Source organism: Equus przewalskii, chromosome 12, assembly GCF_037783145.1.
Source record: "Equus przewalskii isolate Varuska chromosome 12, EquPr2, whole genome shotgun sequence".
Lineage (NCBI taxonomy): Eukaryota > Metazoa > Chordata > Mammalia > Perissodactyla > Equidae > Equus > Equus przewalskii.
This window is the reverse complement of record NC_091842.1, coordinates 40,956,651-40,978,781: the sequence shown is the minus strand read 5'-3', so window position 1 is coordinate 40,978,781 and position 22,131 is coordinate 40,956,651. Positions and strand designations below refer to the sequence as shown.

The window sequence follows — 22,131 nt, the reverse complement described above, 5'->3', positions numbered from 1 at the left end:
TGGTTCTGGTGTCACCTTCAGCCCTTGACCTTAACAAACCCATGAGCCTTATTCTGATTCTTAATTGGCCCCATCTCCCTTCCAAATTCAAACACCACTAAACAAGACAACTGTTAACAGGCTTAATTCACTTTATTTTTCTTGTATAAAACTATGTGGTAGCCACAGCTGGAGCCTGGGTCCTCTGCACGGAGACTCTGGTGTGATTCTTTACAAGATGGTCAGTGAACTCCTAAACAGACAAAGCGTTCGTTATAGCCAAGCCTGCTGCCGCCACCCCACGCCCCCACATTTGCCTAGACTGACAAGGTGGTCAGGCAGTTAGTACCTGATAGGGAGACTTGGTGAACACGGTCTCTTTCCAGAGGTCGGGGGTGAGATAGCTGTAGGTCTTAGAGATGGCATCAAAGGTGGCCTTAGCTGGAAAAGACCAGAAAGTTGATGGATTCATCTGAGATCCCAGATGAAGACCAAAGCTGTTGCACTCCTAGGAACAGAGAGGCCACTGTGGGCCAGTCTGTCGTGCATTAGGAGGGCCTTCCTCTCTCTCTCTGAAAATACACCAACCACACACTGAGTGTGACTAAGTGGAGCTGAGAGAGGCCACAGCTCATGTGTGGGCCACTTACCAAAGTTGCCAAGGGTGGCAGTACAGCCCCTGGCCGAGGTGTAGCAGTCGTCAATACCAGCCATCATCAAGAGCTTCTTGGGCACAGGGGCTGACACAATGCCAGTGCCTCTGGGGGCAGGGATGAGGCGCACCAGCACAGAGCCACAGCGACCTGTCACCTAAGGAAAAGGAGGAAGTCAGGAGACTGAAGCTGGAGTCTGCACCACTGTAGGCCCTATCACTCAAAAGCGCCCAACCTACCTTGCAAGGAACAGTATGGGGCTTGCCAATCTTGTTCCCCCAGTAGCCTCGTCGCACGGGGACAATGGAGAGCTTGGCAAGGATGATGGCCCCACGGATGGCAGTAGCTACCTCCTTGGAGCACTTCACACCCAGACCGACATGTCCATTGTAATCCCCGATGGCAACAAATGCCTGTAAAGAGACTGAGATGGCTAATGGTCCAGTGGCTCACACAGCATTAGTAACCACAGCCCAGGGCCTGTCGCGCCCCTCAAGGAAAGAGAGGCCACCACAAGGCCAATCTGAGATCCCGAGGAGATCCTTTCTCTCTCTCCCCATTACGAAAGTCACACGCGTGCAAACAAGTGTAACCATGCAGAGCTGAGAGAGTCTGACAAAGCGCCTTGGCAGAAACAGCCCAGGAGGACACGATGGTTGGGCTACCTTGAACCTGGTCCGCTGGCCAGCACGGGTCTGTTTTTGCACCGGCATAATCTTCAAAACCTCGTCCTTGAGAGATGCCCCCAGGAAAAAGTCAATGATCTCAGACTCCTGCGAGAAAAAAGATTTGACAAAAACGTTCAGTGATAAGTTTAACGCAAATACCACCCACTCTGAATGTTCATCACTGGGAGCCTTCACGCGGCTTCCTAACAGGAGAACTGGTCTTCGGGTGCCCGGCCTTTTCTCCCCAGCTTGAATACCAGCTGTCAGATGGGACACCCCCCACGCACTCACGCGACCTCTCAAACGCGGAGCCTGGGGCCCCTCAATGGCACCCCTCGACCCGACGCCAGAAGAGTCTCCCAGAGACCGACCCGCCCAGGGAAAAAGGACCCTCGCGTTACCTTAATGGGCAGGGAGAAGAGGTAGATTTCCTCCAGGGACTTGATCTTCATGTCTTTCACCAGGCGACCCAGCTTGGTGACGGGGATCCACTGGAGGAGGAGAAAGCGCCTGTCACCACGGCCGCCCGCCAGGCGCCACCCACGGGCCCGTCTCACGAGCACGGCCCGGACCTACCTCCTTGTCCTCGGCCTTGCCTCCGCGAGCTCCGCGGCCTCGGCCCCGGCCCCGACCACGACCGCGACCCCGGCCCCGGACGCCACTGCCGAAGCCTCCGCGGAAGCCTCCGCGGCTTCCCAGTCCAGGGCCCCCGGGGCCTCCAGGCCCTCCCGCAGCACCGGCGTCATCCGCCATTTGCTAAAGAAAACGACAAAAACCAGCCAGTCAGTGAGGCACTGGCATCCGCAGCCGCCCGGGGCGCCCAGATCGCGGCTCCCACCCGGGAACGCGGGCGCGCCAAGCCTGGGCCCCGCCCGATGCCCGCGGATTCCCGCCGCCCAGGCCTGCACAACGCAAACAGGACGGAAAAAACACTCACGTGTTTTCTCGGAGAAGAAGAACGACGGCGCCCGGGAAGAACCTTTTATGTCACACCAAGTGCCGCGAGATCTCGGCTGCCCCGCCCCGATTACGAGTACGCGAGAGCCTATAAAACAGCATGTGATTGGCTCCGTGGGGGCGCGCGCCTGCGTGCCTGCGGGTCCGCAGCCCCGGGATCTGCGTGACGTGGGACCGGCTATAAATGCCCGCGCAGCGGCAGATTAGCCTCTCGGGCTGCAGGTATGTCCGGTTTTCGGGAGCTTGTGGGTCTGTCCGCTGGGTGGTGGTCGGGAGATCGGCGTTGGTTGAAAATCACCTGCGGCTTTGGCTGTGGCCGTGGGTGAGATTCGGCGCCCAGAGCCACCGGAGGCCTCAGCTCACCGCCCACTTCTCAGTGTGGGGAGGTGAAACCCAGGCCCCGACACGAGTCGCCGCTCCCGCTCCCGGCGCAGCTGCTCGCGTGCTCTGGCCTCTGACCCCTGACCCTGTCTTCTGCCTGCAGGACACCCGGATGCCGAGCCTGAGGACTACGCCGCCAGTACTGCGGGGGGCGGGGGAGGGGGCTCTGCTCTCCTCTTTCAATAAAAGTGTGAGTTTGACTTATCTGTGTCTGGATATCTTTGTTCCTCTGCCCGTCAGCCTGGGAAATGCATCTATTGACCCTCAGACCACAATGTGCAGTGGAGGAGAGACCCTATTAGGACTCCTTCTTTTCCAGCCAGCCCAATTCGCTGTGGATACCACTCCAGGGGAGAACTTGGGTCTCGGGGGTTGTCAGGTGACTCCTAAGGTCCCACACTCCGTAAGTGGCAGAGCCAGGTTTGAAACTGATGGGTCTATCCACACCCCATAGCTTCCACATCAGATAAAGTACCTTGAACTTGAGCTGATTGGGCTGGGCCTGCAACCCAGGAGCCAAGATGGGAGTGTAAGATTCACAGCTCAAAGGCTTGCGGTGGCTCCCTATTGCTCTCAGGACATGGTTAGGGTCTTCAGGATTTGATAAGCTTAATGCTCGGGTACCGAACCTGCAGTTCTCTGATGTGTGAGCACATGCTAGTTTTCCAGGTTGGAATTCTTTTCCCCAAGATTTTCTGACCCACATGGTCAGAGTCTACCTGCTCTGGGAGGTTCTCCCACAGGCTAGGCCCCCCTGCTGTGGTACTGCAGGTTGCATGGGTATCTGGTCCTCATTTCCCTGGTCTATATCCTGGAGCTACCACCACTGGTCTTCCATCCTAAGAGACCTGATAATGGGTGTCTGAAGCTGTTGGAGATCTGGCCACCTGGGCAGCACTGAGAAAGGAGAAGGGAACAACCTGTACTCCTGCTGAAGTCGCAGCCCCCAGAAGCTTGGTTCCTGGCCTAGTGCTGCTTGGGTATGAGCTGTCAGCCACCCCCAAGGCAGGTACTCCAGGGACATGTCCCGGGTCCGGGCTCCCCTACCCCTCTGTGACCCTTTACAGAGGGGAACAAGTGCCAGGTGCTGTAGGGTCCCAGTGGGCCCTGGACGAGGGCTGTGATTGGCCTGAGCTGGACAATACCACTGTGATGTCAGCCCACTCCTGCTGTGAAATGGAGGCTCCTCAGCCCCTGGGGGTCAGTGGAGCAGCTGTCCAGACACAGATCATGGTGAGCCTGGGACCCTCTTACCTCTGGCCCTTAGATTTGTGCCTAACTCCAGAGACCTACCCAGAGCTGGCCCCCATCCCTCACTCTGAGAAAGGGTGGACAGTGGCTTACAGGTTCCTAAATGGGACACTGAGGGCTCTGAGCAGGTCTAACGTCAGGCCAAGTCTAGCTTCCCCAGCTGGGGATTGGTAGTCGTGCAGAGTCTTGACCCTCACAGCTGCCCCCTCCAAGTGAGTGCTGCCCCAACCCCCTGCTGGGAGCTCTCATGTGGCCCACCTCCCCACTCAAAGCTTCCTGGGGTCTCCCTCTGAGTGTGTGGAGTCAGGGGCGGGAGGGGGGGGGCCGGATCCTGGTCCCAGCCAGGTCCTGATGTTGGCCTGGCCTTTGCAGAGTGGCGGCTATGATCTCAACCTCTTCGCCAGCCCTCCTGACTGCAACTTCCTGTGCTCCGTCTGCCACGGGGTTCTCAAGAGGCCAGTGAGGTTGCCATGTAGCCACGTCTTCTGCAAGAAGTGCATCCTCCAGTGGCTAGCCAGGTATTACTGGGCACCCAAGAGGCTGGGACAGCAGGGGCCGGGCTCGTGTCCATTCCAGTGGCCCAGAGCAGAGAGGAAGGTCTGCCAAGCACTGAGTCATCATGGCCCTAAGACTCAGCTGCCAAATCTCCTGGGACACTAAAATATGTGGGTCCCCTCACCCTGTGGTATCTGCAGATCATGGCTCCAGCCTTAAAGCCAAGAGTTCCCTATAAAGTCCTCTCATGCCTCTTCTAGCTAGAGAAAAAGGACCACTAGGGGAGGCATGTTGCTGCCCCTTACTCCCTTCCCACTCCCAACATCACCCCAACTCATGCCTCCTTCTAGACAAAAGACCTGTCCATGCTGCAGGAAAGATGTGAAGCGGAAAAAGATGGTCCATGTGAATAAACTCCGGAAGACCATCGGCCGCCTGGAAGTCAAGGTAGCCGGAAGGGCCCACTCCCACCTCCCTCCTGGCCCCTGCTGGGGGTCGGGCAGGGCCAGGAGAGGGGGTGAGGAGAATCCCATCCTCAGAACTGAGGGTTTCTGCTCCACCAACACACACTGCAGCCTGTGGGTCACCAGACCTGGCTGAGTTTGTCACCTCTCTACCACTTACTTGCTGTGTGACTTTGGGCAAGTTACTTAAGCTTTTCGAGCCCCTGAGGCTGCAACTGTAAAGTGGAGATTAGAGATGGATTTTAGAGGAAGAAGTGTCTGCTGCGCTGGCCATTACTCTCCAGCCCCCTAATTTTATAGATGGGGAAACTGAGGTCCAAAAAAAGTCTGGCATATGTACAACCCATACAACCGGCCAGAACAACCAGCCATGAACCTCCCTGTTTTCCAAGCCTCAGGCCTTACCCCTCTCCTCTCAGAGATCTAGATTCTTCCCACCTCCAAGCATTTGCCCAACTGCTACCCTCTGTCCACTACATCACTGGGGAGAGTTTGGGGGACTTCCAGTTCACTGGTTCATGGTCAGTGGAATGTCATGGACGTGGGATTCTGTGGGGTGTGCGCAGCTCATGGGATGGCAATCCCGATCTGGTTTGGCTCACACGGTGCTCTCCCCTACCCCCAGTGCAAGAACGCTGAAGCTGGCTGTGTGGTCACGTGTCCCCTGGTCCATCGCAAGGGGCACCAGGACTCATGCCCTTTCGAGCTGATGGCCTGCCCCAACGAGGACTGCACGGCACGAGTGCCTCGTGGGGCCCTGGCCGAGCACCGGCAGCACTGCCCGCATGGTGCCCAGCAGCGTTGCACCCTGGGCTGTGGAGCCACCCTGGGCCCAGCCGAGCGTGTACGCCACAACTGCTACCGCGAGCTGCGCAACGCCTGGACTCAGCGGCAGGAGCGCAGCCGGACCCTGGTGCTGGGCCTGCTGCGGCGCATGCGCAAGGTGTACCGCACCACCAGCCTCATCCGCCGGCAGCTGGCCCAGCTGGGAGACTTCCTGGAGGAGGAGGATGCCCTGCTCCTGGGCGGCCCCCAAGAGGAGGCCGAGGCAACCCCAGAAGGCAGCACTGAGGCTGAGGGGTGGGGGACCCAGGGCCAAGCTACCTTGTAAATAGAGGGGTAAATAAATGCGGAGCCCAGGCCTGGCCCGCCCCGGCCACCACTGTGCTTGCTGGCCTCAGCCTTATCACATTTGCGCCCCCCACCTCTCCAGGCACTACTTGCAGCCCGCAGGGACACTTCGGCCTTTCCCCTGGACCTCTGCAAGCTCTTTCGCACCACTGGGTCTTCGCCCTGGCTATTCCCCCCGCCTGAAGGCTCTTCCCCTCCCTCTCCCGCTCTCCATCTGCCTGGTTTCTTCTTTCCACTCAAATGTCTCCTCCTTGCAGAGGTTTTCCCCAATCATCCTCTCCCAGTGACTTTCTATCAATCTGTTTACCAGCTTCACAGTCAATAGCACAAATGGCTCAAAACTCTGAACTGGGAGTATAAGCCGACTCCTCACAAGGACTGTCTCTGACCCGCTGCCCTTCTATTCGCTTCCCTCCTCACTCCCTGCAGCCGCACAGGCTTCTGTCGCTCCTCCTGAACGCCAGGCCTGGCACTGGCCGTCCCTCAGCCTGAAGCACCGTTCCCTCAGATAACCACAGGCTCCCGCTTCAGGTTTTTGCTCAGGCGTCACCTTCTCAACGAAGCCTCCTCCAATACCGCATTTAAAATTGCACCTCCTGCCCCACTCCATCCCTTACCCAGATCTATTCTTCCCACAGCACTAATCACTCACCTTCCTCCGCCCAGCCCCCAGCCCTCACCCCACTGGCGCGTGAGGCAAGCAGGGGTTTTGTTTTCCTCTCTGGTGTCGCCCAAGTGCCTACAACAGTACTTTGCACACAGAATGTGCTCAATAAATATCTGAACGACTCTGAAATTACTCGATCTGTTCATTTACTTGGGTTCTTTCTCATACCAGACCGTGAGCCCCGAGGCAGGGTTCACGGCTCCATCTACTCACGGAGCGCACCCCCAAATCCCAGGATGCTCAGGAGACAGGAGTCTTGGGATTATTGTAGTAAGCATTTCCTACGAATGCCTTTTTAAATTTCCATTAAAAGGCCGGACAGCTGACAAACCCAGTCACCTACCAATCTACCCCGCGGGCCGGAGTCGCTTCCAAGCCCTTCTACGCCCCACCCTCCAGTCCGGGAACGCCTTTGCCAGTTTCCGCATCCTGACGCGGCAGCCACTGCCCATAGCAAAGATGGCGCCGAGCGCGCAGTTCCGATGACGCCACGGTAGTCGCGGTGGTGGTGTCATCACAGCGCGCCGGCGGGGCGGAGTGTCGCACCGCTCTCCCTCACGCGGCCGTGGCGGCGGTGGCGACATGGCGGAGGCCGCGGCCGGAGGGAGCCGCTTTAAAGCCAAGTGAGTCAGGACGTGGCTGCGGGCGCCGCCTGGGGAGGGAGGCGGGTTCGCAGCCGGAGTAGCGAAGTTTCCCACCGTGGACGGTGGCCCGGGCGCCCATGCGGGTCTGGGGAGGGGGTGTACGGGACCGGCCCGCGGGGTCGTGTCGGTGCGGTATTGTAAGGTGGGAGAGCCGACCCTGACTGCTCTCGGGCAGGGCGGGCACTGGAGCCCGGCCGGACGCAGCCAGCCGCGGTTAATTAAACTAGGAGCCAGTTGGGGCTGGGACGGGGACGAGAAATCCCAAAGGAGGAGGAACGGGCGGACTGAGCACAAGTCGAGGCTGGTCCTGGACGGGAGCAGGACCCCTCACCCCTCAGGTAGCGGAGGAAGAGCCACATCTGGGGCAGTTGGCCTGGGGAGCTTTCACTTGCTGTCCCTTTTCTCCGGGGAGCAGAAAGAGAGGTCAGGAGGTGGGGGGTCCTCAGTGGCCCAGGAGGCCCTGAATCCTGTGCATCTTCAATCCCCAAGCCTCTGCTGAACATCTAAGTGCTTAGTGCCGGGGATGGGCCAGACTCAGACCTGCCATGTGGAGCGCCTGGTGGGATAAACGTATTAAGCAACTCATTTCCATCAGTGGCTGTGACAAGCACTAGCGAAGGGAATCCCCGGGTCCTGAGAGCACCTCTCCTGCATGGTTGGCTGGATTCAGGACTTGGGGGCGGGGCGGGGGGGGGGGCGGGAGGTGGGGGCTCTGTTTCATCTTGGCAATCAGGCTTCCCCCATTGGAACTAGCCAGGTGACACTGAAATCCCAGAAGAGAGGCCCAGGCTGCATAGAGGAAACAGCCTGTGTGAAACTGGGAAAGTCAGCAGAGGCTCCTCTGGGCAGAGCCTTGGAAACATGTAAGGCGAGTCGAGAGTTTTAAGGCAGGATGGTGACATAAACAGAGTTATGTTCTAAAAGGCTTCTCTGGCAGCAGAGTTTGAGAGAGTGGGTAGGGGCCTGGTGAAGAGGCTTGGGCAGCTGCCCAGAGGGGAGAGTGCAGTGGCGTGGACCAGCATGGTGGCAACCCAGAGGGAGGGAAGAGGACAGTATGAGGCCACAGAAATGAGGGCTGCCTGGGGAGTGGGATGAGGCCAAGCTGGGGATGGAGGAAGGAGCCAGGGTTGGGGAAGGGGCAGGTTGGACCTCAGGGATGAAGATGTTGAAGAGGATGTTGCTCTGGGCTGGTACCCAGGCCTGGCTTCCCACGGCCAGCAGGGGGCCCCCAAGGCCTGGCCTGCTCCCACTGGGGCATCTCTGGGTGTTGGGACTGCCTGTGCTGCTCCGGGACCCTGTGTAGATCACTGACCAGCTCTGGGTCTCAAATTCTCTGTGACATGGGGGTACTGACACCCACCTCAGCGCTGCTGAGAGGGTTAAAGAAGATAACAGAGAGAAGAGCTCATCACTTCCCACCCCTCTGCATCCTTGCTGCTGCCCAGGAACTCCTCAAGGATAGGGGCCTATTCATTGACCTTTGGGAGAGCACCCAGCACAGGGCTGGGCACTGGGGACTGAGGGTGAGTGATTCACTCTCTCCCTGTGTCCTCCCTCCAGCTATGCTGTCGAGCGCAAGATCGAGCCTTTCTACAAGGGCGGGAAGGTGCAGGTACAGCCCAGGGAGGGGCAGAGTTGGGGGGCAGGAAGGGGCTGCAGAGTTACCTTGGCTGAGACCCCTTTGTCACTAGCTGGACCAGACTGGACAGCACCTCTTCTGTGTCTGTGGTACCAGAGTCAACATTCTGGATGTGGCCTCAGGGGCTGTGCTGCGGAGCCTGGAGCAGGTGAGGGCAGGGAGAGCCAGGGGGAGGTGCTAGTGTGGAGGACAGCCTATTCTCATGGCATTTTGTGTGCCCACTCTTGCCCCTAGGAGGACCAGGAGGACATCACTGCCTTTGACCTCAGCCCTGACGATGAGGTATATGGGGCAGGGACAGAAGGTGGGCTCTGGTATCTCCCAACCAAATTTTGAGTCGATGAAGACGGGTGGCTGTGCCTCTACCCTTGGCTGAGCTGTATCTTCCCCCAGGTGCTGGTGACAGCCAGTCGGGCACTGCTACTGGCTCAGTGGGCCTGGCGAGAGGGCAGTGTCATCCGCCTGTGGAAAGCGATACACACAGCGCCTGTGGCTACCATGGCCTTCGACCCCACCTCCACGCTGCTAGCTACAGGTAAGGCCCTGACTGGGTGGGTAGGCCGGCTGGAGGGCACACGAGCTCCGTCACCGCAAACATGTCCCCACAGGCGGCTGTGATGGGGCCGTGCGTGTCTGGGACATCATGCGGCACTATGGGACACACCACTTCCGGGGATCGCCGGGTGTCGTTCAGTGAGTAGGGGCAGCAGAGGGTGGGTGTGCGGGGCATCATGATCGGGGTGGCACGACTCAGCCACTGTGCCCCACCTGCCTGCAGTTTGGTGGCCTTCCATCCGGACCCCGCACGCCTGCTGCTCTTCTCCTCAGCCGCAGACGCCACCATCCGCATGTGGTCACTGCAGGAACGGTCGTGCCTGGCTATGCTGACTGCCCACTACAGCGCTGTCACCTCACTGACCTTTAGTGCCGATGGCCACACCATGCTCAGGTCAGTGGCCAGCCACCCAGGCTTCGGCAGGAAGGGGAGGGCCACAGCTCGACCCAGGAACTGAAGTGGCTATTTCCCCCAGCTCAGGCCGAGACAAAATCTGCATTGTCTGGGACCTGCAGAGCTGCCAGGCCACAAAGACTGTGCCAGTGTTTGAGGTAGGGAAGCCAGGGGGCCAGGGCCAGTGAGGGGGGCGGGGCAGGATGAGACTGCCACCTCTGACTCGCTCGTCTTTAGAGCGTGGAGGCCGCAGTGACATTGCCAGAGGAGCCAGCGCCTGAGCTGGGTGTGAAGTCCACAGGCCTGCACTTCCTGACAGCTGGCGACCAAGGTGTGTGAGGGCAGGCAGCAGGGGCTGGGGGAGTCCCACGGACCTGTGAGTCCCAGCAGCCCCTGTCCCCGCACAGGCATGCTGCGCGTGTGGGAGGCAGCCTCTGGGCAGTGTGTGTACACCCAGCCGCAGCTGCCAGGCCCCGGGCGGGAGCTGACCCACTGCGCCCTGGCCCGCGCTGCCGGCCTGCTCCTCAGTGTTACTGCTGACCACAACCTGCTGCTCTACGAGGCATGCTCCCTGCAGCTGCAGAAACAGGTGAGCACTGCCCCTGCTCAGCCCACGGCCTGGGGACACTGCCTCCCACTCTCCGTCACGCGGGCTTTGGTGTGTACCCCTCCTGTCCCTGCAGTTTGCTGGCTACAGCGAGGAGGTGTTGGATGTCCGGTTCCTTGGGCCTGAGGACTCCCACGTTGTCGTGGCCTCCAACAGCCCCTGCCTGAAAGTGTTTGAGCTGCAGACATCGGCCTGCCAGATTCTCCATGGCCACACAGGTGAGGGTGTCAAGCTGATGCCCCCAGGACCCCATGCTGGATGGATCGCCACCTGTTGCCAGAACTGATCTCTGTCCATTCCCTCTCCACTTTCTCCCAGACATCGTCCTGGCCTTAGATGTTTTCCGGAAAGGGTGGCTCTTTGCCAGCTGTGCCAAGGTGAGGCACCCCAAGAGGTGTGGAGGTACCCGTCCCCAGGTGGGAAACCCTAACCCAGCCTCTGTCCTCACCCCTCCTGTCCCCAGGATCAGAGCATCCGCATCTGGAGGATGAACAAGGCGGGCAAGGTGGCCTGTGTGGCTCAGGGCTCCGGGCACACACATGGCGTGGGCACCATCTGCTGCTCCAGGTAGTTGGTCAGGGCTTGGGTTCAGGGTGTCGTGGAGGCGGAGGCCCAGGCCCTGCTGCTGGGGCTGCAGCTCAGGGAGACAGGAGGAGGAGGCGGCTTTGGTCTTGCTCTTTGAGGCTCCAGTCCAGGGATGTGGGACAGAAAACCCAGGCGCCAGTGGGGGGTTCCTTGGAAGTGGCCTTGAGACTGAGTGGATAAAATGAGAGGGGCCTCAGGACAGAGAGTTTAATGTTGAACAAGGCTCAGGTGGAGAAGGTGCTCCCTACATCTAGGGCTGGGAGTCTTATTCTTGGAACCAAGTCATCAGATGTGGTGGCACCGAGGTGGATGGCACAGGCTTGGGTGCAGGCACGTGGTCCTAGAGGTGTGTGGGGGGTGACATGGGCTGTCTACGTTCTGGGATAGTTCTTCTGGTCTGGCCCGTGGTCTGGTAGGCCTGAGTTGTGGTGCACTGGCAGACACGGCTGGCTGGGGCTCAGCAGATGTCTCCCTCTTCCCCAAATTGGACCTCAGGCTGAAGGAGACCTTCCTGGTGACAGGCAGCCAGGACTGCACTGTGAAGCTGTGGCCCCTCCCCGAAGCCCTGCTGTCCAAGAGCACAGTCCCAGACGGTGGACCTGTCCTCCTACAGGCCCAGGCCACGCAGCGCTGCCATGAGAAGGTGACCACACACAGCACACTGGGGCGGGGGTGTAGCAGGGCCCTTGCTGGGATGAGGGTCCAAGCTGCTGCCTGCTCCCATCAACAGGACATTAACAGTGTGGCTGTTGCCCCCAATGACAAGCTGCTAGCCACAGGCTCACAGGATCGCACAGCCAAGCTCTGGGCCCTGCCACAGTGCCAGCTGCTGGGCGTCTTCTTGGGCCACCGGCGCGGCCTCTGGTGTGTCCAGTTCTCGCCCATGGACCAGGTGCTGGCCACAGCCTCAGCTGATGGCACCGTCAAGCTCTGGGCACTGCAGGACTTCAGCTGCCTCAAGGTAAGCTGCCCTCACCCCAGGCCTGACTCCCCACTCGGTGACATCTCATACCCTCCCTCTCCCCACCCTACAGACGTTCGAGGGGCATGATGCTTCCGTACTGAAGGTGGCCTTTGTGAGCCGTGGCACGCAGCTGCTGTCTAGGTGAGTGGGCTCGGGGCAGGGCGGGGGTTGGAGAGAGCTGAGGGACAGTCCCCAGCTCTGAGCCTCCTCCCATTTCCAAACCCAGCGGCTCTGATGGGCTCTTGAAGCTCTGGACCATCAAGAACAACGAGTGTGTGCGGACGCTGGACGCCCATGAGGACAAGGTCTGGGGACTGCATTGCAGCCGACTAGATGACCATGCCCTCACTGGCGCCAGCGACTCCTGTGTCATCCTCTGGAAGGTTTGTAGCCTTGGGGGTGGAGCAGGTGGGGCAGTGTAGGGGTGCCAGTCTGACTCCAGTCTTGACCCTAGGATGTGACCGAGGTAGAGCAGGCAGAGGAGCAGGCCAAGCGGGAGGAGCAGGTGGTCAAGTAAGTCTGGTGGTCCCCACGCAGCCTCCCTGTGAGTATCACCCACGTGTCTGGCACATCCCACGCATCAGCGTCAGCCCCTCTCTCAGGGTAGGGTGTATCAGCATTACTCCTGCTTTATGGCATGGGGAAACTGAAGCTCGGAGCAGTGATACAGCTCAGCACTAGTCGGTGTTCAGGCCTGGGCTGCTGGCTCCTGAGCCAGCTCCCTGATGGCTCTGCCCCAGCCAGGTCCCCCAGTGGCCCTGTCCTGTCTCCTTCCCACCAGGCAGCAAGAACTGGACAACTTGCTCCAAGAGAAGCGATACCTGCGGGCGCTGGGCCTGGCCATCTCCCTGGACCGGCCCCACACCGTGCTGACTGTTATCCAGGGTCAGTGCTGCCTCAGGGGCCAGACGGCGGGGGGGTCTCTTGGGTCCATCCTGCCCCTTCCCTGGGGCTCAGTCTGCCCTCCTCCCACAGCCATCCGGAGGGACCCTGAGGCCTGCGAGAAGCTGGAAGCCACAGTGTTCCAGCTGCGGCGAGACCAGAAAGGTCCAGGCGGGCGGGCGGGCGGGGGCTGGACAATGACTAGTAAGGGTGGAGTGGCCTGGCGGACAGGTTTGACCGTCCCTGTGACCCACAGAGGCCTTGCTGCGTTTCTGTGTCACGTGGAACACCAACTCGAGGCACTGCCATGAGGCCCAGGCTGTGCTGGGTGTGCTCCTGCGGCATGAGGCCCCGGAAGAGCTGCTGGCCTACGAGGGCGTGCGGGCCTCTCTTGAGGCCCTGCTGCCTTACACTGGTATGTGGGCATCGCCCCGGGTCGGGGCAGGGAGCAGCCCAGCCAGACTCCACTGACCCCCTGACAACCCTGTGTCCTCCCCCAGAGCGACACTTTCAGCGGCTCAGCCGGACGCTGCAGGCAGCTACCTTCTTGGACTTCTTATGGCACAACATGAAGCTGCCCACCCTCCCTGTGGCCCCTCCTGTGCCCCCCTCCACCCTCTGAAACACGCAGAAAGGTGTCCTTTTCTACCCCAGCTCCCTGTTTCTGTCTGGGCTTTGTCTCACCTCAGGTCCTAGGCACAGCCCTGTCCAGCCTTAGCAGGCCACCTGCCAGCCCCATCCCTGTGCCCTGGCCTGGCGGAGATCCAGCAGGGCCTGCCCTTCAGCACAGACACAGGGTGTGGGTTAACCAGAAGAGCTTTACTCAGAGGAAGTAACCTTTTGGCCCTGCCAGCCAGGGAGACCCACTCTCAAATGCTCCTCCCCCAGCCCTAGGGGTGGTGTGGCTGCCATCAGTCATCCTGCGGGTCTGGAGCCTCTGGTCTGCCGCTCCAGCTGTGGGGTGCATGGCACAGCTCTCCACGCAGTTCCACATACCCTCAAGGGTGTCCCTGATCCCTTCGGTCCTGCCCCAGTGCCCTACGGGTGATGGTGCAGCAGCGGCTCTGTATGGCACTCAGTGGGGGTCGGGCCGGCACAGTAGGGGGAATGGTCATGGTCTGGAAAGGTTCAGGGGAGCTTCGGGCCTCCCCTGCACCATCCTCCCCACTGTTGGCCCCACAGTGGAGCCCTGGGCCACTCAGGAGTGCGCCCAGCCCGTCAGGCCTCAGCAGCACAGCAGGGAGAAGACCAGCACGCCCGCGGAACCTGCGGAGGAGGAGGCAGGGTTTGGTTAGTGCGTGCCTGGTCTGGGCTAGCCTGGGCCCCAGCCAAAGCCCCATGCCCACACACCTGCACAGCCACCAGCCACGGTCAGATGTTTTCAGCACGTGCACACGTGCCCCTGCCGGCACTGACAGCTCATCAGCCTGGCTGCTCTCATAGGCACAAGAAGCACAGAACTGGGACCCTAGGAGTGGGTGCTTGGGAGTCACTGGGGCTGCAGAGGCCAGGACCCCCACCACTTGGTCCCCTCATCATCTGCTGAATCACCACCTCCCGGCTCTCCTCTGGATCTCCGAAGATGTCAGGGACCTCTCTAAAACCCACTGGGGCTTCCCCTTGCTGTGGGGAGCAAGCACATACACTACGGGGCCACGCCATCACCTAGCTGTTCTCTGCCTCACTCCCCTGGCTCAGGTGCTGCCTGTGGGCCACCTAGCCTTTCGCATACTTCCCAACGGTGGTAGTGGGTGTGGGGAGGAGGGTTAGTTTCGTACCACTATTCCCTAGGGGCACTCCCCTCTCTCGCCCCTGGCCCAGGGCCGCCGCCTCCAGGTAAGGAGCAGGAAACCATGCTGTCTGCCGGTCTTCATTCTCCACCAGCCACCAGCCTGTGCACAAGAGGTGGGCGGGGGTTCAGACCTGGAGTCTGGCTGGGAACCCTGGGGCAGAAGGGCAAGTTCCTTGACTCCCACCCAGCCCCACCTGAGGGGTGTCGCAGCAGCACATTCAGGGCCTCGTGGGCCTGCGCATGGAAGGGCTGACCCCGTGTGTCCTGAGTGTGAAAGGGCTGCAGGCAGCGCAGGCTCTGAGCTTTCAGGCTGCGGATGGCAAGGCTGCCCGCAGGGCGGTGAAGGGGCTCTTCAGGGGCCGGCAGGATCACTAGGCTGGGAAGGGTAGTGTGCGCAGGTGAGAAGTGGGTGGGCGGAGAGTGGCCTGTCCCCCTCCCACAAGTCGGCCCAGCCTCTCAGCCTTCGCTCCTCATCAGGCCCTTCCTTCATCATGCCTCTCCAGTCCTCCCAGTGCTTCTGCAGGCAGGGGGTTGGGGGAGGGTCAGACACCTGCCAGGTGGCAGCGTGGGATCCAGGTCTGAGGGTTGCGGCTCAAAGAAGCTGGTGAGCGTTGGGCTCCGGGACACATGCTCCGGCGCTGCCAGCAGCGTCCGCAAATAGGTGTCCAGCTGCCTCAGGTGCGCCAGGCCGCGGCCTGTGCGCCCACTGCGCACCAAAAGCGATGCGTCTGTGGGCATAACAGGGAGAGACCATGGGAACCCACCCCAGGGCTCCCCTAACAGGGCCGCTTCCGCCCCCCCTCCCTCCCGGGACCCCTGCCGGCCTGACCCGGAAGCTTGGGGATAACACGGTGGGATCTCCGCAGCAGGCCTGCCTCCTCCGGGAAGGTCTCCTTGAGTGTCTTCTGAGGGTGAGAACAGGCATACTGGTCTCCAAGAGCCCGGCGGATTCCCTTGGGAGGGTGGGGGTTCTTTACAGGGATCTTAGGGCATAGAAGCCTCCGAGATCAGGCACTAGGAGGCCTGTGAGGGGGAACTGGGGTCGCCCCAGGATCACTCACATTAAGCCTCCTGAACTCGTCCCAGCTCCTGCACACGAAGGTGTCACTGTCATCTGACCAGTGCACGGAGAAGGTGAACCTCTGTTGGAGAAAGGTTGGGGCAGCTCCAAGGGGCTGGCCAGCAACTCCTTCCCCCCACTGGAGCTGGCAGGGGCCCCACTGGGTTGTACCTGGAACCGCTCCGTCTGCAACAAGGCTGCAGCACGCACAGACACGGGGTGCCGGGGGCCTGCCATCGTTGTGCTCTCTTGTGTCCTGGTTGCAAGCTTCTAGAACCTGCAGGGAGGGGCCAAGAGTCCCACTACCTCCCTGCCCTGTCAGAGGCGGGGGGATACCCAGCACCAGGAAGACTGGTTGGAATTTCCCCGCAACGCCCCAGACCTGCCAGGTTATTGCAGCGCAGCCCTGCCCCTGGGTTCTTCGCAGCTTCCTCACTGCGCCCCAAGCCAAAGATCTGGGTGGAGGGTCAGGAGCACAGGGCTTGGGGGTGCCCAAAGCAGAGCTGATGGGAGGGGCAGGGAAGAGGTGGTGGAGGTGCTCGGACTGCTGCCTGAGGCCCTCTTGCTCATCTGCCAAGGGAGGAGGAGAAGGAAGAGCCATCAAAGGGCCGCAAAGCCTGGTCCACCCCCCTCCCGGCTGTCCCACACTCTGTGTAGTGTTGTGGCTGGTGAGAGCCACCTGCCAGGGTACGCCCCTGGCTGGCTCTGTCTTTGAACTCACCTGGGGAGCTGACTGCAGTTGTCATCAGGAACCAATAGCTCAGTGCTAAGGGCTTCAAGTGCTTTATTTGGCTCAATCATCATGTTGGAGGAAAAGTCCCTTGGTGTCCCCAAGTCACAGAGGTGGAAATTCATGTTAAATGGATAGTTAATGTCAGTTTTTCTGTGTTGGGGAGGGGCAGACCTCAGAGGCTCACCCCAGAGGTTCCCCTGTGGTGCAGACGAGGCAGGATGAAGAGGGTCCGTCTCTGCCGTCACCCACACTTGGGAGGTCGGGGAGGTGGTGACTAGGACTGTTTTGAAAGTCACTGCTGAATTCACAATTTCCTGCAAACACTGCCTCTGAGATCAGGAGTGACCATTCCCCCACTAAGTGGGGTGGTGAGGGCAATACCCTGGAATCCCCAAAGAGGGCGTGTCCAGGTGCCTCACCTCTCTGGGCTGCTTCCTTATAGAAGAGATTTCCCGAGTCCCACCCAACCCTGGCACACGATGGTTCTTCCCGCTCTTTGGGCCACCAGCTTTGTGTTAGGACTTCCCTTACCCCAAGCCCTCCGGGAGGGGTCAGACGCTAGGGCATCCCTCAAGGAAACCACTCAGGCCTTGAGAGAGGGCTTTTGTGTGTCTATCGGACCAGTGGCTCTCTCTGAACCCTCAAACCTTGCCTAAGACCAGGCAGTGAACACCTGCTGACATGGGTCTGATTTGCAGAGTGCGTCTTGCCCAGCTGTCACACTCTCCCCAATTTCAGAGGAGCTACACTGGGGGCCTGAGGGCTCTGCTGGCCTGGCAGGGTCCAGGGTGGGACAGACACTGCTCCGCTGGAAAACAGAGAGAAGCTGGGGAAGGGCCAGTTTGCTCACAGCCAGGGACCTAGAAGGATGCTGAGGTCCTCTCCCTCCCCTAACAGGCAGCCCCTGCTCCACAACCTCAGCAACCCTGGGTCCTTTCCACTCTTACCCTCTCCATAGTCCCCACCCCCATCTCTCACCTAAACAACTACAACAGCTCTCTGCCCCCAATGCCTGTGCTCCTCACTTGGTTCCATGAAATCCATCCTCCAGAGGAATCTGCAAAACAGATTTTGCAGGTTGGCGTAGCCCTGACTGAAACTGTCCAGCCCCTTCTTACCGTCCTTAGAATAAATTCCCAGCTCCTATGGCAGCCTATGAGGTCCTTGGTGGGCCCCTGCCCACCTCTGGACCTCCCCTCCCACCACCCCAGGTTCTCCCCAGGTCCTGTCCCACTGGCCTTTCCGCCCATGCAAGAGGCCAAGGTCCTCCCACCTCCAGCCTTGGCCTTGACTGCCCTCCTCAGCTGATTCCTCATCCTCAGGGAAGCCTCCCCGGTTCACCACACCCTGTTCATGGCCCTCACCACACTTCGTAAGTGAACATTTATTATGGTGACTCCTTTTTTTTTTTTTTTTTTTCCGTCTTGACCACTGGACTATGAACTGAGCAGGTCTTGTGCCCGCCCTGCGCAGCGCCTGGAACAGTGCTTGGAACAGATTAGACACTACACAAATATTTGCGAAATGAATGAATGTACGTATGGAAGCAGAGGTATCCCTGAGGCCACTCCCGACGTGGGTTTAACCCCTTCATGCAGGTTAACCATCCGGGCAGCTACGTGTCCGCGGGAGCGAAGACACGCGCCACGTTCTCTGCAGACACGGCCCCGCCCCGCGTTGCCAGGCGCCCGGTGCCATGGCGCCGGTCGCCAGAGCGGATCCGTGGGACCTAGGCCCTAGCGCCCGCGATCCTCTGTGCGCTCAGGGCCCCGCCCGCGTTGCCAAGGCGCCGCGCGGCCTGCCGCCCGGCGCACCCCCAGCCGAGGGCACAGAACCTGGCCGCGGGCACGCGGACCGGTCAGAGCGGAGTGATGGGCGCGTCGCGGACTGCAACACGGACTTCGCCTCAGCCGCAGCCCGAGTCCTCGGCGCGGCAGCGGCGCGGCTTCCACCACACGCTGATCTTCTACTGGAGGAAGCGGGAGAGCCGCCAGGGACGACGCAACCCGGGCTCGGGCCGCAGAACGAGGCCCAGGGGCGCGGCCAGGACCCGGGCCTCTGGCCCCGCCTTCGCCCCGGCCCGGGCCACCGGCCTCGCCTCTACCCTGGCCCGGGCATGCGGCGCGCCCCTCGCCCGAACCCGGGGCTCCGGCTCCGCCTCCTCCCGGGCGCGGGCCGCGGCCCCCGGCTCCACCTCCACGCCGGTCCCCGCCCCGGACTCGGCCCCGGGCCCCGCCCCCGCCCCCGCCCCCAGCCCCAGCCCGGGCCCGGCCTCCGCGCCTGCGCCCAGTCCCTGTGGCCGCGCCTTAGCGGCGGCGCGCGCGCTGGCCTGGAGGCCGACTTGGAGGCCCGTGTGGAGGCCCAGCTGGCCCGGCAGGCATTGCGCGGGTAACATGGCGGCGCCCGGCGAGCGGAGTCGCTCCTCCGGCGGGAGCCTCTTCTCCTTCTTGCCCGGCGGCGCGCGCTCCGAGGTGACGGACGACCTGGTGACGGACGCGCGCGGCCGGGGCGCGGGGCGGAGAGACGCCGCAGCCTCGGCCCCGACCCCAGCCCAGGCGCCGACCGATTCTGAGGTCGCCAAGGATACCTCCCAGAGGCGGCCCTGCCGGGCCTGCGTGGACTTCAAGACGTGGATGCGGACGCAGCAGAAGGTGCACGTGCCCGGGGGCGCCACCTCCCGCAGAGGCCTGCGAGCCCTGCCGACCCGTAGTCCCGGCCCCACACCTTGTTCTCAGGCGCCCCTGGCCGGCCTCCCAAGGCCCAGGCCGAGCGGTGCCAGAGGCCCTATGCCTGCGGACTTTTGCCTCCCAGGTTTGGCCGTCCCTAAGTCCTGCCCCCAAGGTAGGCCCAGCCTTTCAACTTTCAGCCACAGGGGGATCGGATCGGCTGCAGCACTTCTGTCTGGAGTCAATGGGCCTCCAACTGGGAGGCGCGGGGAGAAGGGGAGCTTTGTGGGCTTCTGGTCGGGGGAGAATGAACTGACCCTTGGTCGGCCTCCTTCCGCAGAGGGACAGCAAGTTTAGAGAAGATTGTCCTCAGGATCGCGAGGAACTGGGCCGCCACAGCTGGGCTGTCCTCCACACCCTGGCCGCTTACTACCCCGACCTGCCCACCCCAGAACAGCAGCAAGACATGGCCCAGTTCATACATTTATTCTCTAAGTTTTACCCGTGTGAGGAGTGTGCTGAAGACATAAGAAAGAGGTAAGTTATGTCTGCATCGTTTGCAGGCAGCAGAGCCTGCCACCTGGAGTCTGGGCCTGGGGCCTCTGGCTGATGTCATAAGGGGAAACCTAGAGAAACAGGTGCAGAGGTGGCAGAGGGCTGCCGAGAGCAGGGACCACCAACAGAGTGGGATCATCTGAGCCATCTCCTTTCCCCGCGGAGGCCAAGCTGCCTGGGTCTGCTGCTGGGCACTGCTGTTTTTTGCGGCTCCCAGGCTCCCAGGGAGGGCTTCCCCCACGAGGTCTCTTGCTTAGCACTGATGGAGGCTCCGGCAGGTTAAGGAGGACTCCACTTTGCCTGACTTCTGGAGCAGGACTGCCGGTTTCAAGACCTTGAGAACCCACCCCTTTTGCTTCCAAGAGCCACCTTTTTCTCTGAGGAGCCCAAGAGCCGTTGTTTGCCACCCTTCGGTGTTTCTGGGCTGGATGTGTGGGCAGGACAGCCCTTGCCATTTGAAGCAATTAGAATGAGGTCTCTCGCTGAGCTGAGGCAGGGCCCCAGGTGCTAAGAAAGGGTGTGGTTTTCAGTTTCCCTTTGTGCTGGCCTCACCCCTTCCACGCACTGCCTGGGGCCAAGGATCCTGGGGTGAGTCTTCTTGATGGTTATGAGATTGTAAAGTTGTCTGGTCTGTGCCTTAATGACTCGCCCTGGGCTCTTGTCAGGGTTGCCAAGCTCCCCAGGTGGGTGTTTGAGCAGGCCTAGGAGTCCACAATGCTAGGTGCTGCAGGGTCAGCCCAGTTTTGGGAATGCCTGTTCCTCTGAGCACGAGGGCACTCCTGGGTGTAGCTCACTGGCTCCTGCTCTCCTCTCTGGGTGGAGCAGGCAAGGAGCTAGTGGGGCAGGGGCAGTGGGCCCACTGCCTCCCCCATCCTCCATTGCTCCCCCCATGCAGGATACGCAGGAACCAGCCAGACACGCGTACGCGGGCATGCTTCACCCAGTGGCTGTGCCGCCTGCACAATGAGGTGAACCGCAAGCTAGGCAAGCCCGACTTCGACTGCTCACAGGTGGATGAGCGCTGGCGTGACGGCTGGAAGGACGGCTCCTGCGACTAGACGGCGGCCAGCGGGAGCCCATGGGGCAGCCAGCCAGGGCCTGTGGGCCCCCTGGCTGGAGAAGGACAGAGCACTCATAATTAAAGTCCGTCAGAGCCAGAGCCTGTCGTGTCTCAGTTGGGTGGTCCCCAGACACTGCCCATGGGGTCCTTTTCCTCAGGTTTGGAGTAGAAGTGGAAGTATCGCTGCAGGGACCCTGATGGCCTCCTCCTCAGCTGAGGCCCGGTTGGGCTACAGGTGAAGGAGGCAGGAGTAACCCAGACTGGCCCTTCCATTCAGGATGTGGCCTCCTGCTCACCCCACACCCTGGTGCCCACTTTCCCACACAGGAAGATGACAGGCCTGGCTGGGCTCCCCTGTCCTGCCCTGCAAGGCCTGGCCATTGTCTCCTAACCTGTGTAGCTGGGGACAGCTGCAGTGACTGTAGCCCCAGAGGCTGTATGCTGTCTGCATTTCAAGAAAGAGGCCTAGGGGGCGGCCCCGTGGCTGGGCGGTTACGTTCCCACGCTCCGCTTCGGCGGCCCACGGTTTCGCTGGTTCGGATCCTGGGCACGGACATGGCACTGCTCATCAGGCCACGCTGAGGAGGCATCCCACATGCCGCAGCTAGAAGGACCCACAATTAAAATATGCAACTATGTACTGTGGGGATTTGGGGAGAAAAAGCAGGAAAAAAATATTAGCAAGAGTTGTTAGGTCAGGAAAAAACAAAAAAGGAAAGAGGCCTGGGGGCTGAGCTCTGTACCCTGCTCAGTCTCACAGGGAAAGCACAGGCAGGGCTCTTCCCCGAGGGTCCACCTCCCCTGCTGCCCGCCTCCTGTCTAGCATGTGGCCTTCAATAGCTGCACTAATCCGCGGCTTCGTGGGGCTAGCCTCCTCAGAGCTTGAGACCAAAATAAAGTGCTGGAAAAGTGACTGAGGACCTGGCTTCAGTGTGTTTTGTGCTGGGACTCGCAGTAATGGACAGGGTCTGCCCTCGCCCTTCTGTGGTCAGCTGCTTCCTCTTGTCCGGGTTCCAGCTTCTTAGGAGGAAGGAGCGGTCCCACAGCAAGAGTGGGCCAGGATATTCCAGGAACAGCAAGGAGGCTGAGTTGCTGGTGCCGAGGGAGGGTCAGAGGTGAGGACGGTCAGATGGCACAGGGTCTTCAAGGACCCAGCAAGGAGATGGTTTTCACATCCGGCTCCTATCACAGGAAGGTCTTGGAGGACTTGGAGCCAAGGAATGGTGAGATGTGACTTGAAAGGTCTCTCTGGCTGCTGAGCCAGGATGAGGCAGGTGTGGGTGGGAGCAAGGAGGCCAGGCACCCATGCGGCAGCTGAGAGGGAAGCTTGCCCCAGGGTGGGTGGGAGA

At 60.8% G+C, this 22,131-nt stretch overlaps 5 protein-coding genes and 3 non-coding genes across 19 annotated transcripts; 4 read left to right on the top strand and 4 right to left on the bottom strand.

The window, feature by feature from the left end:
• Positions 1-113: 113 nt before the first annotated feature.
• Positions 114-7,048, bottom strand: RPS2 (ribosomal protein S2). 4 transcript variants are annotated; one of them, XM_070568808.1, is made up of 9 exons: positions 6,632-7,048; positions 2,238-2,345; positions 1,877-2,056; positions 1,702-1,791; positions 1,298-1,405; positions 872-1,045; positions 630-789; positions 329-420; positions 114-232 (listed from the first exon to the last, which is right to left on the bottom strand). In XM_070568808.1, the coding sequence occupies exons 3-9, from the start codon at positions 2,051-2,053 to the stop codon at positions 152-154; spliced, it is 882 nt and encodes a 293-aa protein (XP_070424909.1). In that variant the 5' UTR covers positions 2,054-2,056; positions 2,238-2,345; positions 6,632-7,048; the 3' UTR covers positions 114-151. The 4 variants fall into 4 exon arrangements, with proteins under 4 accessions (XP_070424909.1, XP_070424908.1, XP_070424906.1 ...); XM_070568807.1 differs by having other exon boundaries at positions 6,990-7,035; XM_070568805.1 differs by lacking the exon at positions 6,632-7,048 and adding an exon at positions 3,559-3,764.
• On the bottom strand, positions 475-603 carry LOC139074977 (small nucleolar RNA SNORA64/SNORA10 family). Its single transcript, XR_011524994.1, has one exon. It is a non-coding gene; the product is annotated as a small nucleolar RNA SNORA64/SNORA10 family (small nucleolar RNA).
• Positions 1,111-1,244, bottom strand: LOC139074976 (small nucleolar RNA SNORA64/SNORA10 family). The gene has a single exon (XR_011524993.1). It is a non-coding gene; the product is annotated as a small nucleolar RNA SNORA64/SNORA10 family (small nucleolar RNA).
• LOC139074984 (small nucleolar RNA ACA64) lies at positions 2,540-2,666 on the top strand. Its single transcript, XR_011525000.1, has one exon. It is a non-coding gene; the product is annotated as a small nucleolar RNA ACA64 (small nucleolar RNA).
• Positions 3,717-6,015, top strand: RNF151 (ring finger protein 151). The gene is given in 5 exon segments (XM_070568809.1): positions 3,717-3,871; positions 4,262-4,407; positions 4,735-4,831; positions 5,474-5,925; positions 5,927-6,015. Coding segments are annotated over 5 exon segments (813 nt in total). The 5' UTR covers positions 3,717-3,790; the 3' UTR covers positions 5,964-6,015.
• Positions 7,049-7,089: 41 nt separating the features above from the next.
• On the top strand, positions 7,090-13,569 carry TBL3 (transducin beta like 3). 3 transcript variants are annotated; one of them, XM_008506714.2, is made up of 22 exons: positions 7,090-7,269; positions 8,851-8,902; positions 8,982-9,077; positions 9,164-9,211; positions 9,323-9,464; positions 9,538-9,622; positions 9,708-9,878; positions 9,961-10,036; positions 10,116-10,209; positions 10,286-10,467; positions 10,562-10,703; positions 10,804-10,862; positions 10,949-11,052; positions 11,566-11,713; positions 11,801-12,031; positions 12,105-12,175; positions 12,261-12,417; positions 12,489-12,547; positions 12,816-12,919; positions 13,010-13,081; positions 13,173-13,331; positions 13,417-13,569. In XM_008506714.2, the coding sequence occupies exons 1-22, from the start codon at positions 7,229-7,231 to the stop codon at positions 13,536-13,538; spliced, it is 2,415 nt and encodes an 804-aa protein (XP_008504936.1). In that variant the 5' UTR covers positions 7,090-7,228; the 3' UTR covers positions 13,539-13,569. The 3 variants fall into 3 exon arrangements, with proteins under 3 accessions (XP_008504936.1, XP_070424897.1, XP_070424896.1); XM_070568796.1 differs by lacking the exon at positions 8,851-8,902 and having other exon boundaries at positions 7,160-7,269; XM_070568795.1 differs by lacking the exon at positions 8,851-8,902 and having other exon boundaries at positions 7,165-7,269; positions 9,026-9,077.
• Positions 13,570-13,714: 145 nt separating this feature from the next.
• NOXO1 (NADPH oxidase organizer 1) lies at positions 13,715-18,462 on the bottom strand. Of its 6 annotated transcripts, XM_070568804.1 has the most exons (13): positions 18,337-18,462; positions 17,480-17,558; positions 16,686-16,781; positions 16,490-16,588; positions 16,151-16,338; positions 15,940-16,045; positions 15,770-15,850; positions 15,538-15,613; positions 15,259-15,436; positions 14,903-15,084; positions 14,695-14,808; positions 14,267-14,384; positions 13,715-14,182 (listed from the first exon to the last, which is right to left on the bottom strand). In XM_070568804.1, exons 6-13 carry the CDS (start codon positions 16,003-16,005, stop codon positions 13,915-13,917), a joined length of 1,083 nt encoding a protein of 360 aa, XP_070424905.1. In that variant the 5' UTR covers positions 16,006-16,045; positions 16,151-16,338; positions 16,490-16,588; positions 16,686-16,781; positions 17,480-17,558; positions 18,337-18,462; the 3' UTR covers positions 13,715-13,914. The 6 variants fall into 6 exon arrangements, with proteins under 6 accessions (XP_070424905.1, XP_070424904.1, XP_070424899.1 ...); XM_070568803.1 differs by having other exon boundaries at positions 16,490-16,781; XM_070568798.1 differs by lacking the exon at positions 16,686-16,781.
• Positions 18,100-21,695, top strand: GFER (growth factor, augmenter of liver regeneration). 2 transcript variants are annotated; one of them, XM_070568797.1, is made up of 3 exons: positions 18,100-19,152; positions 19,508-19,704; positions 20,618-21,695. In XM_070568797.1, the coding sequence occupies exons 1-3, from the start codon at positions 18,373-18,375 to the stop codon at positions 20,778-20,780; spliced, it is 1,140 nt and encodes a 379-aa protein (XP_070424898.1). In that variant the 5' UTR covers positions 18,100-18,372; the 3' UTR covers positions 20,781-21,695. The 2 variants fall into 2 exon arrangements, 1 of the variants encoding a protein (XP_070424898.1); XR_011524950.1 differs by having other exon boundaries at positions 18,232-19,342.
• Positions 21,696-22,131: the final 436 nt, after the last annotated feature.

Bases quoted from the DNA above. Each gene is read 5' to 3' on its own strand.
- RPS2 (XM_070568808.1), bottom strand. From the start codon at position 2,053: ATGGCGGATGACGCCGGTGCTGCGGGAGGGCCTGGAGGCCCCGGGGGC. The intron at 1,406-1,701 runs GTAACGCGAGGG...TTTTTCTCGCAG, and splicing joins TCTTCTCCCTGCCCATTAAG to GAGTCTGAGATCATTGACTT. The intron at 421-629 runs GTAAGTGGCCCA...GGTCTTTTCCAG, and splicing joins TGCCACCCTTGGCAACTTTG to CTAAGGCCACCTTTGATGCC.
- TBL3 (XM_008506714.2), top strand. From the start codon at position 7,229: ATGGCGGAGGCCGCGGCCGGAGGGAGCCGCTTTAAAGCCAA. The intron at 9,465-9,537 runs GTAAGGCCCTGA...ATGTCCCCACAG, and splicing joins CTCCACGCTGCTAGCTACAG to GCGGCTGTGATGGGGCCGTG. The intron at 9,879-9,960 runs GTCAGTGGCCAG...TATTTCCCCCAG, and splicing joins GATGGCCACACCATGCTCAG to CTCAGGCCGAGACAAAATCT.
- NOXO1 (XM_070568803.1), bottom strand. From the start codon at position 16,005: ATGGCAGGCCCCCGGCACCCCGTGTCTGTGCGTGCTGCAGCCTTGTTG. The intron at 15,614-15,769 runs GTGAGTGATCCT...TCTCACCCTCAG, and splicing joins ACGAGTTCAGGAGGCTTAAT to AAGACACTCAAGGAGACCTT. The intron at 14,385-14,694 runs GTACGAAACTAA...ACCCACTCCTAG, and splicing joins AGTGCCCCTAGGGAATAGTG to GGTCCCAGTTCTGTGCTTCT.
- GFER (XM_070568797.1), top strand. From the start codon at position 18,373: ATGGGCGCGTCGCGGACTGCAACACGGACTTCGCCTCAGCCGCAGCCC. The intron at 19,153-19,507 runs GTGCACGTGCCC...CTCCTTCCGCAG, and splicing joins GGATGCGGACGCAGCAGAAG to AGGGACAGCAAGTTTAGAGA. The intron at 19,705-20,617 runs GTAAGTTATGTC...CCCCCCATGCAG, and splicing joins GCTGAAGACATAAGAAAGAG to GATACGCAGGAACCAGCCAG.